This window comes from Simochromis diagramma, unplaced genomic scaffold (assembly GCF_900408965.1).
Source record: "Simochromis diagramma unplaced genomic scaffold, fSimDia1.1 OVJJ01000449.1, whole genome shotgun sequence".
In the NCBI taxonomy this organism is placed as follows: Eukaryota; Metazoa; Chordata; class Actinopteri; order Cichliformes; family Cichlidae; genus Simochromis; species Simochromis diagramma.
In genome coordinates this window covers 294,334-308,843 of record NW_024387274.1, presented here as the reverse complement: position 1 = coordinate 308,843, position 14,510 = coordinate 294,334, and the positions used below count along the sequence as shown (strand labels likewise).

Sequence of the window (14,510 nt, the reverse complement as noted above, 5' to 3'; positions counted from 1 at the left end):
AAAGATAGAGCAGCTGTTCCTTGTGAGGAGCTTGGTGGTTGGCTGAAGAAACTGGCAAAAAAGGTCTTTTGAGAAATGTTAGAATGGTTATACTAACATCGCATCCTGCCAAGAATTCTTTGGCACCTGCTGATTTATGAGTGTCCCATATCCACCACTGAGGGTCAGTCTCAGAAGAAGAGTTTGACCAGCATAGTTGTCTATGGAAATAGCAGCAAATTAAGGCTCACCTTGAAATCCATTCTGGAGGAGTTCAAGGTTTTGTGCATCAGGAAAGTAGTACAGTACAATGAATCAATTACTCCATGATGCAGATGTGAACAGATGGTAACATTCACAGTTCTGCTGTGCTATATAAAAATATCAAAAATAAATAAGGATTATATATTTACAGTGTGGGTTATTGCACGTATTAAATATTGCACAGTAGTGATGGTAATTTGCATAGTCTGTGTATAGAGGGTTGGGGGTCAGTGCGTGTGAGTTCAGGGTGGTTATGGCTTTTGGAAAGAAACTGTTCTTGAGTCTGTTAGTCTTTGTACTGATGCACCTGTAGCACTTTCCTGAGGACAGCAGTTTGAACAGGTCAAAACCAGGGTGGGAGCTGTCCTTGATGACGCTCTCTGTTGAGCTCTGCTCTGTTGAGCTCTGCTCTGCTGAGCAAGCCAGGGAGGTATAAATGTCCATCAGGGAGGGGGGAGGGCAGCAAATGATCTTCTGTGCTGCCTTGGTAAATGGTAAATGGCCTGTATTTATATAGCGCTTTACTAGTCCCTAAGGACCCCAAAGCGCTTTACATATCCAGTCATCCACCCATTCACGCACACATTCACACACTGGTGATGGCAGCTACATTGTAGCCACAGCCACCCTGGGGCGCACTGACAGAGGCGAGGCTGCCGGACACTGGCGCCACCGGGCCCTCTGACCACCACCAGTGGGTGAAGTGTCTTGCCCAAGGACACAACGATCGAGACTGTCCAACCTTCCGATTACAAGGCGAACTCCCAACTCTTGAGCCACGATCCTTAACTACTCTTCGAAGCCTCTCCGTGTCTGCCATGATGCTCCCGTACAATACTGTGATAGAGTATGTCAGCAAGCTCTGGACGAGCAGTAGAAGGTCAGCAGCAGTTTGGAGTTCTGGTTGGGTTTCCTGAGGACCCTCAAAAACTGCAGCCGCTGCTGAGCCTTGTTGCCAACCGCTCTGTGATGTCTGTCCAGGAGATGTCAGCAGAGATGAGGACGCCAATAAACCAGAAGGTGTGGGTCACACTCACTGTTGATGTACAGGGCCGTTTAAGTCAGTGCTGTGCCTCCTGAAGTCGACAATGACCTCTTTCAGAGGAACTACAGTAATCAGAGTCACACGCAATGAAGATTATTGTTATCTTAACAAGATAATCGACCTCTGTGAGAGCTGAGTTAGGGCAGCTGCACAGTGTTTGCACAAGCCAATGAAGAAGATAACAGTGGATGAATTATATCCTTAAACTTAGTTAAAGCAATTTCAGAAAGGTATCTACTGTGATGAAATCTATTCCCCACTGCTATGTAATACATTATTGTAAATTTAAATGTCATTAGGAAATGATCAGACAAAAGAGGATTTTCAAGAAATACTGTTAAATGTTCAGTTTCTATGCCATGTCTCAGAACAAGATTTAGAGTGTGATTAAATGATGAGCAGGAGGTGTAAAGAACACAGTTTTGTGGAGCAGTCAGGGAGGAATCATCTGCTTCTGAATGTGAATAAGACCAAAGCTTTGGTGATCGACTTTAGAAGGTAGAAGACGGATCCATCCCGGGTCAGGATTAGTTACAAGACCAACACAAAAGTATACAAATGGATAAGCAGGTTACCTGTGGCTTCAGCAGGGCTAGACCGGAACCAAAAAAAAGAATAGTTTTGTTTTTTTTAATCAAATGTTTATAAAAACCTGACATATACCTTCTGTCACCATGTATTATCTCTGTCAAAGCTCTCACTTCTGAATTTATTGATTCAAATGGCACATAAGATACATTTGTACATATAGCTCCTCGGTAAGGCATGAAAAGTTGGAACATTACTTGTAACAAACATTTGATTTGCAAATGTCCATCTTGGAAGTCTAAGCAAAATTCTAAATACACCCTGAAAGGCCACCTGCAGTTTTTTCATTATGACTTGACTATAATTACACCAAATGAGTCATATAGAAAGAGGTACAATAGGCTTGAAAAAGAGCCACTTTAACATCATCTGTGCACATGTAAAATTTACGTGCCTGGTTTGCTTTAGCTGTATGTTTTGGGTCATTGTCCATCTGTCCATTGTCCATCCAAGTAACTTCTTCAGTCTCAGCTGAAGAAGGGAAACCTGCAGTCAGCTGAGACTGAAGAAGACACTTGAGGGTGGAGAATTTGTCTGACAGACAGCTCAGCCAAACAGAGAGCAAACATCCTTGCTAAAGGGTTGAATTTTGCTGTGACGCCGAGACAAATCCCACTATTGGAACTCTTTTCAGCCACAGAAACAGCAATTCGAAACAACAATATTGCAGACATGTAAGCTGCGAAGCCCCCAGCATCCAACATCAGCATGGACGAGAGGAAGGCACACACAATGACAACAACATTAGCGCTCACAATGACAGCAACATTATTATCCTTCCGGCAGACAAGGGTAGGTGCACGGTTTTGCTAAACCAGAAAGACTATCATGAGAAAATTTTGTCACTGCTCAATGGCAAAAATACTTATGAGCCCCTAAAAGCAGGAAGTGGTTACAGGAAGAGGGTGATAAACTGTCTGAAGCAGTTAGAACAAGACAATGCTATTGACGGGACCTCATACCACAGGCTATAACCAGACGAATCTACATCAAGTCTGTGTGGTTTACCGAAGATACATAAACAGGGTGGACCTTTAAGACTCATCGTCTGTATGATCAACTCAGTCACCTATAACATCTCCAAGTTTCTGGCTTCGATCCTCAACCCGCTGGTAGGCAGCCCTGAGCACCACATCCAGAACACCTTGGATTTTGTTGAGAAGGTGAGAGATGTCATTATGGAGGCAGATGAAACAATGGTCTTGTACGATGTTACATCTCTCTTCACTCGCATCCCAGTCACGGACGTGTTGGAGGTAGTTCGTAAGAGATTACAGGATGACCCCCAACCTCAGCAACAGGACCACTCTCAGCATCGACCAAGTTCCAAGTTGCTTTTGGAACTGTGTTTTAATTCCTCCTATTTCAAATACAAGGGTCAGTACTATAGGCAGAAATATGGGTGTGCCATGGGTTCACCAGTTTCACCTATCGTGGCCAAATTGTACATGAAAAAGTGGAAAAGAGGGCTTTGTTATGCTACCCAGTCCAAACAGTTGAGATGCATTTTTTCTAAATACCGGGTCTCTGTGGCTTTTAAACCCCAAAACACACCGCACCAAAAATTGGTCCACCCCAAGGATCGGGTCCCCCACAAACAGAATAATATAGTACACTGTTAAGTGCCAGGATTTGTACATCGGGGAAACCAAGCAACCACTGGCAAAGCGGATGGCACAGCACAGGAGAGCTACCTTGTCAGGCCAGGACTCCGCAGTCTATTTACACCTACAGGCCAGTGGACACCCTTTCAAGGATGAGGATGTACACATTCTGGACAGGGAGAAACGCTGGTTTGAGGGCGGAGTCAAGGAGGCCATTTACGTGAAGGAGGGGGCCTAAGGGTACATCTTTCGGTTAGCTTATGGATGGCTTGCTTCACTCGCGTGGAGAGGTTCTTTTGACTGCTGTTGACAGCCTATCACAGATTCTGTCAGCAAAGCCTTCCAAATGCAAGCACCACACCTCAGATCAACTCAGGCCTTTTATCTGCTTAACTGATAATAACATAATGAAGGAATTGCCCACAAATGCCCATGAAATACCCTGTAAGACAACTGTCCAATTACTTTTGGTCCATTTAAAAAGAGGGTGGCACAGGTGAAACTCCTAAACCCCTCATCCAATTTGAATGTAGATACCCTCAAATTAAGGTGAGAGTCTACACGTTATGTCAATGTCCATTATATAACTATACTTACAATATGTTTCAGTAAACAGGTAAAAAAAAAAAAAAAACAACCTAAACTCGGTGTCTGTGTCCAAATATATATGGACCCAACTGTACACTCTGGCTATCAGCAGTGGCTCATGGTCAAAGCAGCCATTCATTTTACTGAAGCCTTGAATCTTTCCCTTCCTAATTATGTCCCTCCATCTATTTTCATCTTCCTCTCTTCCACAGATGGTGCAGCAGCAGCCCCCTGTGACTGTGAGGCCTGATTACAAGTTGTTACTGGCTGTTGCTGGTACTACTGTTCACAGTGCAGCAGCCCTGACAGCTAACGTGTCGTTAATCTGACACATTTTGTTGGATCTGCTTTTATTGTTTTCTCTCAGTTTTTCAGCTCCACCTTTTTAGGCTGGTCCATCGACCCAAAAGTGTCTTGGCCCACCAGGAAAATGCCCGGTATGCCAGATGACCAGCCGAGCCCTGGACTTCAGCGTGTGGTAAATGGACTGATTCTTATATAGCGCTTTTCTACTCTCCGGAGTACTCAAAGCACTCTATACAACACGCCACATTCACCCAGTCACACCCATTCTCACAAGCACTACCTCTATATTGAGTGCTTTCTAACTACACTCACACACATTCATACTCTGATGGATGCATCGGAGAGCAACTTGGGGTTAGTATCTTGCCCAAGGATACTTGGCATGGAGACTGGAGGATCGAACCTCCAACCTTCCAATCAGTAGGTGACCTGCTCTACCTCCTGAGCTACAGCCACCCCAAAATGTGCAGCAAAATGTTTCATAATCCTGACTACACTCTGCACCATTTTCTGCAAAGGCAGTGGATTACTTCCACTGCCACAAGATTGGATATTTGACATCTTTTTAAACTATGTGCAATAACGTTTTATAATACATCTATCCAGTATTGAAATATCTGCTCTTAAATTTTGACATTTGATATTTAAAATTGTACTTTGATTTTTTTTTTTTACCCGTTATATATTTGCTTTATGTAACAAAACAAAATGCAACAGAAAGAAAAAATAACCTTAAGTTTTTATTTATGGGAATGATATAAACTGGAAATAGGGAATGCAAACCCCCAGAAATGAATCAGGCTCAGCTTTAAAAAAACAAAACATGTACCTTGTTTTCATTTATTTTGAACTTAAACAACTGGCTCCAAATGTCATATCAGCTCATTAGAAACACACACTGCAAATACAAGCAGCTGTTTACAGTAGTAACCCCCATTAGCCAGTTCCCATTGTAGGGGTTTAGAACATGTGTGCTGAAGGATTCACCAGACTCATGAGTTGCAGTGCAATTACAGCAATGGAGGGAATGGAGCACGGGCACATCATTCCATGATGTTTGTGTCGTCCCCTTTAGGCTGACTGCTGAATTGCTCTTTTTCATCTTAGTCTATTTGGTGAATTTCATGTTACTGAAGGCAATATCTGACAGAGATTATTACTTAGCTAACTTGTGAATGATTAAACCGGTAGCCAACCAGCCTTACTCTCAAGCCCTCCACAATAGAACCCACTGTTTCATCCCAAAAAGGGTCATGAAAGACACCTGGCAGGTCCTGTTACTCAGATCATCTCACTAGTTGTGGTGGAAAACAGCATAATGTAATTGTTTCGTCACATGAACCATTTGCAGATAAAGAGATGCCACACGATTTTCACCTTCTACTTCTTGCTCCAAAGTTCTCTTAAATATTCTGTTCGATCAAACCACAATCAAGTCCATTGGTCACCAAGTTTTAGTTTTCACCCCAAGTATGGGCAATGTTTTTTTTTTTACAAAACCCTTTTATTTCCCTTCCCATCCCCAACCCCATTCTTGAACAGAGCAAAGATGCTTCAGTTCTTCTTGCTCTTGGGCGAATCGTATTTCCTCTTGCTGGAGTACCAGAGAAGCAGAGGGATGCCGATGGAGGGTAGCGTCATCACACCAAATGCAGCCCAGTCCAACTAAAGACAGACACACGGAGCAGTGAGTGAAGTGTTAGAGGACTGTTCTGGCAAATGCAAAAACTTCAGTCTATAAGCCATGAATCGAGACACTATGTGAACAGTGGTATCAAGGAACTCTGTTGTTGTGGAGACTTTAATTTAGTTTATCAACATGCACTACTCGTACTAAAAAGTACTTCTTGTGCTATATGCAAAAATATGTCAGTGTAGATACAGTAAATTCCAATTTTAGCTGAAATTAACAACCCAATAAAGATCCTTAGAGGTTTACAAAATTCCACCAGCCTCAATTTACTTTGATCAGCATAGGCCAGTGCACTCAGGTGCCATAATGAGCGAGCCTCAATCTGTTTTTAACACTTACATAGTGTGGAGAGAAGCGCCGGTCAAACTCTCTCTGAGCCAAGATTCCTCCCTGTCCAGGAGCACTGGTGTAGCCAACCTGCAGGAAGGGAAGGAGGGGACACTTTAGCTTCTAACACATCACTATGGACTGTAAATGCTTTGACTCACTAAGGACTTTAACTGCTTTTACCACAACTTGTCCTCCCTCCTGAACCAGGTAGCTGACGGTAGCAGAGGTAAAATTAAAGTATCCAGCCTTCAAGGGGCGCAACACCACTGTGTGAGAGACGTTGCTGGCTCTAAAAGTTTCAGAGTTAAGAATGATGACTTGGAGAAAGAGCCCATTTATGGTTATTTAAACCAACTTAAATCAAATTCCTGCATTCCTGGTTCATTAAGGCCTCTGTCTTATGAACCATGAAGAGTGAATACTTCTTTAGGTTCAGCGGCCTGAAAAGATATCATTTCACTATTTGGTCCTACTGTGTAAGATGAAATAACTGTGGTGCAAAACATAGGCTGCCATACAGACACCCAGTAACTTATGTTTGATTAAGAATTTAAGATCAAACTCCCATTAAGCCACAATTAATGCGTCAAAAATAGCTCAAGTTTGATAGTGCCAGTGAGAAGTCATGTTACTGCAAGGATACGGTGCAATCCTGTCCCATTTCACATTCAGCATTCCGGAAACAATTCCAAAATCTTCAGGAGGAAAAGAATCATCGGATAGCTCCACCTCTAGAGCTGCACTGTGGAGACAAACCAGATGATGACATTTAGTCACACAGTATGCACTAAACATTTTATCAGGTCTTGACAAGCTCTCAAGCAGTTCACATTTCAACAATTCTGAAAACGTCTTGATAATGTTCAAACGTACTGATAAAGTGATTATTAAACAGCAGTTTGTTAACAAACAACTGAATAGAATAATTCTGTGTCGTTTGGTTTTCTGTGCGTTTTCATTTGTACAGTTATCTGATTTACAGCGGCTGTCCAGATATCTGACCTGGAGCCCACGTTGTAGATGCTGTACTGGAGGGTCAGGTCGCGGCCCTCCACAGCATAGCGGTTCAGGAGGGATTTGGAGGCCAACAAACGGGCGCCCTCTTCTCCTGAGCCCAGAGCCAGCAGAGAAAGGATTACAAACACGTGCAGCATCCTGGTCATCTGGTCAAAACAAACAAACAACAAAACAAAAAAGGGAAAATAAACTGGGGTTAGGAGGAGAAGACGATGGACTACAAAGTATGGTGAAACTATAGCCAGGAGTCCAGGCTGGTTTTGAAATAAAACAATATGCGGTAGTGTCCAGGTATCCAACTAAATTTAGAATAAACAACAAAAAAGAAAGGGGAAAAACAATCTGCAGTCAGTCTTTAAACGGAGACTACTTCCTATTTATCTTAGGTTTGACTTTCAAAAGACGAAAGAAAAATCGCGACTGGGAGGTAATTTTAAAAGGCTGTTACGATATGTTACTAATGAAGTGTCCGGCTTCAAGTCAGAGTGCTCAACACTAACCGGTGCTTACGTGGACCAAAGGAGTCACATCTTCATTTGCGTTAGTAAGAAAATTATAGTAAGTAACAACGCTTTATGTCTAACAGGCGTTTCATAGATTCGCTGTATAATAACAATATGTCCGTCGCTAAAATAAAACATTAGTAAATTATAACTCTGAAGCTTTAAAAGAAAAACAGGAAGAGATTTTTTACCTTCCTCTAGTTCTCTTCAAATGGCAGAAAGTAAAGGAGCTAGTCAAGCGCATGCTCAGAAGCTTAAAGCCTGTTTTTACATGACGTGTACCGAGGGGGAGTTAAAGAAGCCTGCAAACTGCAGCGCCCCTGGTGTTCGGGAGGGAGATAGGAGTCATTCGAAAAGAACGTAGCTCATTATGCAGAAGTAGCTGGACTGCCTGTTCCGGCCCTGTAAAAGTACTTGTTGATCAGTTGAATTTTCATACATATAAAACGGTTTATGTACAAAATATAATTCATTGAGAATAAAATTCTCACTGCAGGTTCTCTGATCTTAATAAGATAACTCTTTATTGTCATTGCACAGTCATACATAGTACAATAGTACAATGAGATTGGAAAACTGTCCTACGTCTGCACTACATATAACACAACACGACACGATATGACACATCACAACGCAACACAAACAACACAATGCTCACAGACAAGACCCTCCATGAATACATGCATTACATTATATTTGCATATAGAAATGAAAAATGAAATAATGGATTGGATTTATATAGCGCTTTTCAAGGCACCCAAAGCGCTTTACAATGCCATTATTCATTCACTCTCACATTCACACACTGGTGGAGGCAGCTACAGTTGTAGCTACAGCTGCCCTGGGGCAGACTGACAGAAGCGAGGCTGCCAATACTCCCAAAACTTGCATTTCTAATCCTAGGACTTCAAAGGCTGTAAATGATTTTTGGTTATACTTTATACATGAATCAAAAACAAATGCAGGCATTCATCAGTTTGCCTTTGGATTCTATTTGTCAAACTTGTATGTAATTCATTCATTTGAAAGTGTTCTCATTTTTGTATCATCACTTGGGCTCTGCTGTGCTACCATGCCAACAGAATCTGGTGATAATTCAGTGTCAATATTCGCATCAAGATGTTCCTTCCCAGCCACTCTGCTTTCATCTATTATCAGATGATAGCAGATGCTTATCTGATACCGTATCAGCATTTCCTGTAACACTCAAAGATGCCACCAAAGGTTTCCAGAACTATCTTGTCCCCTGCCTGTAGATGCTAAATATGCATGTACCTTTTTTTCCCCAATATATACATGTCGCCCACATAGACCGCGAAGGTCCTCCGAAGGATGCAGCTGACGTTTTGGGACACAACTTGCGTTTTCTTCGTTTACTTCGTCCACAGGTAAACGCAAAAACTGAGTTTTTGAAAATATCCACCCTGGCAGGAGTTTTTAAAAATCTCCGTTTTCAGTTACCGAAAACGCCGTTTACGTGTGGACGAAAGGCGCAAACGCATAGAAAAATCTGCGTTTTCAAAAATACCCGGGTACGTGTGGACGTAGCCTAAGTGCCAAACATTAGGCAGATGGCAGAGGTTGTGATACGGTTGTTGACAATCTTCTTGTCAATGCTCAACATGAATGTCTCAGCAGCAAAGCAGGAGGAACCTGAGAATTAAAAAAAATCAACAACAACAACAAAAACTAATGAAAACCTTTAATAACAAGGGTTTGAATGTCTTACTGGCTGAACCTATATGGTTGTGTTAGTCAGTGTATTAGTGTGGAAGCAACAGAACATGAAACTAAACAAGCCAAGAGTATCACCTTCTTGCATGCTCAATGATCCAGGTAAGTAAATCCCAAAAAGTTGATTCTGTTCATCAGCTTAGTCTATTCAGTGTATACATCTGTCCCAAGTCTTCGTATTTCTTCAACAACGATTTGAATGGTAGATGTTGGCAGAAGATGCTGTCCCTGTGCTTTAATGTAAAACATACTGAAATTAGACCCATCCATACCAGGGTCTTCTGTAAATGATACACTGGCACCTTACTGTATGGTGGCACTTGTGGCTGGACTCTCTGAGTATCTTTGTTTGAACCACAAATCACGTTTTCTAAACGTTTGTGTTTTCTACACATATGGGAGGTAAATGTAGATTTTACAGAGAACACACTTTGGCATCCTCTCACTGGACAAGTCACATGCTGTTCACAACTAAAGCCTGCAGTTTTCTTTGTGTGCACTCAAATGGAGTCATGTCAACTAGCGCCACCTGTGGCCAAGTGCCATAGTCTACAGCCAGGTTAACTTGTGACACAGATCTGCACCACGTTTGAATTCCTGTTTCATGCACAGTGTGTTTGTAACTTTCAATGTTGTCTGTTTGTGCATCTTGCAAATAAACCTTTGAACCTAATGAAATGATATTATGTGTTTATTTTTGGCCTGCATCAGTGGGAAATGCCAAGTTATTTACATAAAGTTAAAGAAATCAGCTCTCCCGTTGTTCATCATGATCTTAATAACTTTTTTCCATAACAAAGAAATAGGTCTTGAACAAATATATGACACATGAATATTTCACTAGTGTTGTAATGTCACATCCTGTTAGCTTTTCTCTGGAAATTATCATTTTATAATTCATAATGCCTCATAATGGTAATTCATCAACATGGCTGGAGAGAGTTGATTCAGTTAAAGGACTAGATGTTACAGTCCCTGATAATGCATTGCTTTAGATGGAGAGACTCTTGAGTGATGGCTGTTATGAGGAAAGGCAGCCCAGAAACTTTGTCAGCAGCACGCACCATTGTGTGCCTCAACTTTCGGTCTTTTACCCAGGCTAATCTGCCATTTTCCTTGCTTGGTTAGGTTTAGGGATTAGAGATCGATCTAGATTACCATTTTAAATTTGTGACACATCATTAGTTGTGGACTTTGGGTTCATCAGGTGTTTCGGCCGTTATCACTAGACACCCTCATCCAAGGAGGCCCTGCCAGGGTTGATCAGGCCTTGGAGTGTGTCACCGGTTTATGTTAAATTTTTTCTCTTCTTCTTTCTTCTGTTTAGTTTCCTACATTTTCTTTCTATATGTTCACTGCAACTGAGAAAAAATAATAATTACCTCTTTAGCATTTACGGAGCCTAACTTCTTCAAAGGGATAGAAAAGGTGATAGAGAGAAGTAAGACAAAAGGGGACAAGATAGGAGAGAGAAGAGCCGGAAGGGGGGCACCCGGTCTGGCTTCCCACACCACCCTATACACAGTCTGTTTAAGTGTGGTTAATTTAACACACACTTGCAGCAGCATCTGCAGCAGTTACACAGTGATTAGTAATAAACAGAGCCAGTGTGATTGAGTCAAGAGAGTGAGTGGATTTAAGAAAGTGGGTGACTCAAGTGTGTCAGTTGGTTTGTTTTTGTTTTTTTATTGTTGAGATGAGCTAGAATTTTTTTTGTTTGTTTGTTTTAAAGCTAATTTAATTTTCAAAACTTGCACATGATCTTCAATTTGTAGCAGATCTACTGACTATCACGCAGCAGCTGGAGCAGTCTCAAATGGAGTTCAGTCCACTACTGCCACCTGTGACCAAGTGCCATAACCCACTACTAGATTGACTTGTGACACATCTGTAGAGGCTGAGGGGCTCCACTTACACCTGGAGCATTCAAACCTACCCACAAACATGTTGAAAGGTGCAATGTGGATTGTCAAGACTGAAACCAGTCATTAAGCAAAGACAACAGGGATCTTTTTTTCTGTTTATTTAGTATGCACAACATTTGTAGTTGCCTTCTGCACAGGGGAAGTCCACGCACACTGTGTACAGCCCTGTGTACAGTCCCAGCAACACTCCAGCACATCTTGGTTGGTTGTAGGACTAGCCTTACTCAGGGCAGATACACATAGAGACACAATCAGGTCCTTAGGTGTCTAGCCGAGAAAGCTGAGTGCCAGAGAAAATCCATTGATGCTCAACCCTTTGCGAACCAAGAGAAGTGTCAGTTTTCATCAGCATTTGTCCCGGAGGGGGACAAGCCGAAGACTAGCCCTTCCGCCCTGGACCTGGGCCCGCTGAAGGTCGCCAGGGATTGGCAGATGCGAGTGGACTTGGATCAGACGCTAATCTTTTCCACAGAGATCGTAACAACTACTCTGCGACCAGACCTCGTCCTTTGGGCTTACTAAAAACTTGCCACTGAGCTGAAATCTTTGGGAAATCTTTTTGTAGCCTAAGCCTGCTTTAAATTTCTCAATAACTTTATCCCTGACCTGTCTGGTGTCTAAATCCAGTCGAGAATCTGTGGCAAGATCTGAAAACTGCTGTTCACAAACGCTGTCCATCTAATCTGACTGAGCTGGAGCTGTTTTACAAAGAAGAATGGGCAAAGATTCAGTCTGTAGATGTGCAAAGCTGGTAGAGACAGACCCTAAAAGACTGGCAGCTGGAATTGCAGCAAAAGGTGGTTCTACAAAGTATTGACTCAGGGGGCTGAATAATTACGCACACCCCACTTTTCAGTTATTTATTTGTAAAAAATGTTTGGAATTATGTCTGATTTTCGTTCCACTTCTCACGTGTGCACCACTTTGTGTTGGTCTTTCACTGATTCATGTTTGTGGCTGTAATGTGACAAAATGTGGAAAAGTTCAAGGGGGCCGAATACTTTTGCAAGCCACTGTGTATAACAGTGATGTACTGTTAGTTGCTAATTGTGAGAGGGAAGGATTCTTTTTCAAACCATATTTTAAAAAATATAATAAATGTTCTTCCTAATATTATTATTCTTCCTGTTAATAATAATAATAATAATAATAATAATAATAATAATAAATAAATAAATAAATAAATAAATAAATAATTATTTTTTTTACAAGTATATTAAATATAACAATAATAAATAAAATCACATCTCCATATTGACATGATATATACAAAGTAAGTAACAATTAAAGCCACAAAACCTATGTTGTTATCACAATAAACAAACGGGGATTTCTCTAAGCGTGTGGATCATAATCACTGATAGTCTGGTCTAATTTGTAGCTTTGTTTAGAATTGTGCAAAGCTTGTTTCTGAAACCTCAATACAATTCGTGCACAACTGCTTCAAATTATTTAGTGTTTCACGAAGCATTACTTTCACTAGACTATCACTAGTCCTAAGTATTTTGATTGCTTAACTACAGACACTTCAAGTCTCTTATTATGATGTAAATTAAAGACACTTGGAGGTTAACAATGACTATTAAGTTGTAAAAGCTTTATTTGTAATGCGACGTAATCGTTGTGTCCGCCTTTGCTGTTGTTTGATTGGTTTGACGAGAACGTATCCGTGATCTGATTGGCTTTCAATGACACAACACAGTTCCGCAAATCTAGTCTGTTTGTGTTTTGACTGTTTTTTGCAGAGAGCTTCAGAGCACCACGAAGTGTATACACAAGGAGACTGTCAGCGTTCAGCTCCTCGGTTCATAACTATAGCTGCTAGCTATAAAACATAATGCTTTATTGAAACATGACAAATGTATCTCCAGCTGTTGGGTTTTAACTCTATTCTTCTAACACTATGAGCAGAGATGGGCAGTAACGAGTAATCCGATTACTTTTTTCAAGTAACAAGTAAAGTAAGGGATTACTATTGCAAAAACGGTAATTAGATTACCGTTACTTTCCCGTAGGAACGCTGCGTTACTGCGTTACTAAAACCGTGATTGTTTACTGTATGTAGCTTTGTCTCTACCGCCACACAAGCTTTTGCCCTGTGTGATTATAACGGTTTTCGACTGGTCTTATTAGCCCCGGTAGTTGCTTGGGAATGCTTCCAAAGACAAAAGAAGGATAACTGAATGTGGTTTACTAAGTGGCTAAATGCATAAAGACCCTGTGTCATTAGTTTATAGGGATGTTTCATTTCGCCAAGCCGGTTTTTGTTAGTGTCGAGGCACTGGTATTAGCATGTGTAGTATACATAGTTTGCAGTCTAAATAAATTGTCAGACCTAGAATGTATTTGTCTTACTAGGGGCATAGCAAACAGCTGCTTCAGTATTATCGTGGTATATAGCTGCCCCCGGCTCTCTGGTTCAAATTCATGGTGGCAGCTGTATCCATTGGCCCCATGTCCAGCTCCTCAGATCCTGTTGGTGCTCAGAGGTTAGCTTTGAAATATAATTCCACAGCTGGAATTATATAATCACAGGATATAATTCTGTGGAATAATTCCACAGCTTGCTTAGGCTGTGTGGAAGAGTGTGTGTCCTATTGTTTTACCAGCTGATTTGGACTATCCATGGGAATTCATGGTAGGATCTATAAATGTTAGCTGTCTTATAAAGACCATGTTATACCTTTTGCCGAAGTGTACTAGGTATAAGACAACACCTTAAAATCCTCATACTTCTGTTCTGTAAGTTTACTGTCAGAACACTGTCAGATCTTACTGTCTGTGCTCTCCCAGAAGCTCAGATTTTGCAACAACCCCATTTATACTCTGGGTTTTATAGGTGTTTTTATCTTAGATTCACTGATTACAGGTTTTTTAACTAATACGTCTGTGATGCTTGGTGTATTTACTTTAGTCGCACTGAATTTCTGCTTT

At 41.3% G+C, this 14,510-nt stretch overlaps 1 protein-coding gene and 1 long non-coding RNA gene across 2 annotated transcripts; both read right to left on the bottom strand.

The window, feature by feature from the left end:
- Window positions 1-2,219: 2,219 nt before the first annotated feature.
- LOC120715573 lies at window positions 2,220-11,849 on the bottom strand. Its single transcript, XR_005691674.1, has 3 exons — window positions 11,738-11,849; window positions 9,984-9,986; window positions 2,220-2,233 (listed from the first exon to the last, which is right to left on the bottom strand). It is a non-coding gene; the product is annotated as an uncharacterized LOC120715573 (long non-coding RNA).
- Window positions 5,102-8,225, bottom strand: ssr2 (signal sequence receptor, beta). Its single transcript, XM_040002615.1, has 6 exons — window positions 8,109-8,225; window positions 7,400-7,560; window positions 7,041-7,139; window positions 6,578-6,686; window positions 6,407-6,484; window positions 5,102-6,039 (listed from the first exon to the last, which is right to left on the bottom strand). Exons 2-6 carry the CDS (start codon window positions 7,558-7,560, stop codon window positions 5,929-5,931), a joined length of 558 nt encoding a protein of 185 aa, XP_039858549.1. The 5' UTR covers window positions 8,109-8,225; the 3' UTR covers window positions 5,102-5,928.
- Window positions 11,850-14,510: the final 2,661 nt, after the last annotated feature.

Coding starts and splice junctions, on each gene's coding strand:
- ssr2 (XM_040002615.1), bottom strand. CDS start 7,560: ATGACCAGGATGCTGCACGTGTTTGTAATCCTTTCTCTGCTGGCTCTG. Junction 6,687..7,040: donor AAATGGGACAGGATTGCACC/GTATCCTTGCAG, acceptor TGAAACTTTTAG/AGCCAGCAACGTCTCTCACA. Junction 6,485..6,577: donor AGGAGGGAGGACAAGTTGTG/GTAAAAGCAGTT, acceptor CCCTTCCTGCAG/GTTGGCTACACCAGTGCTCC.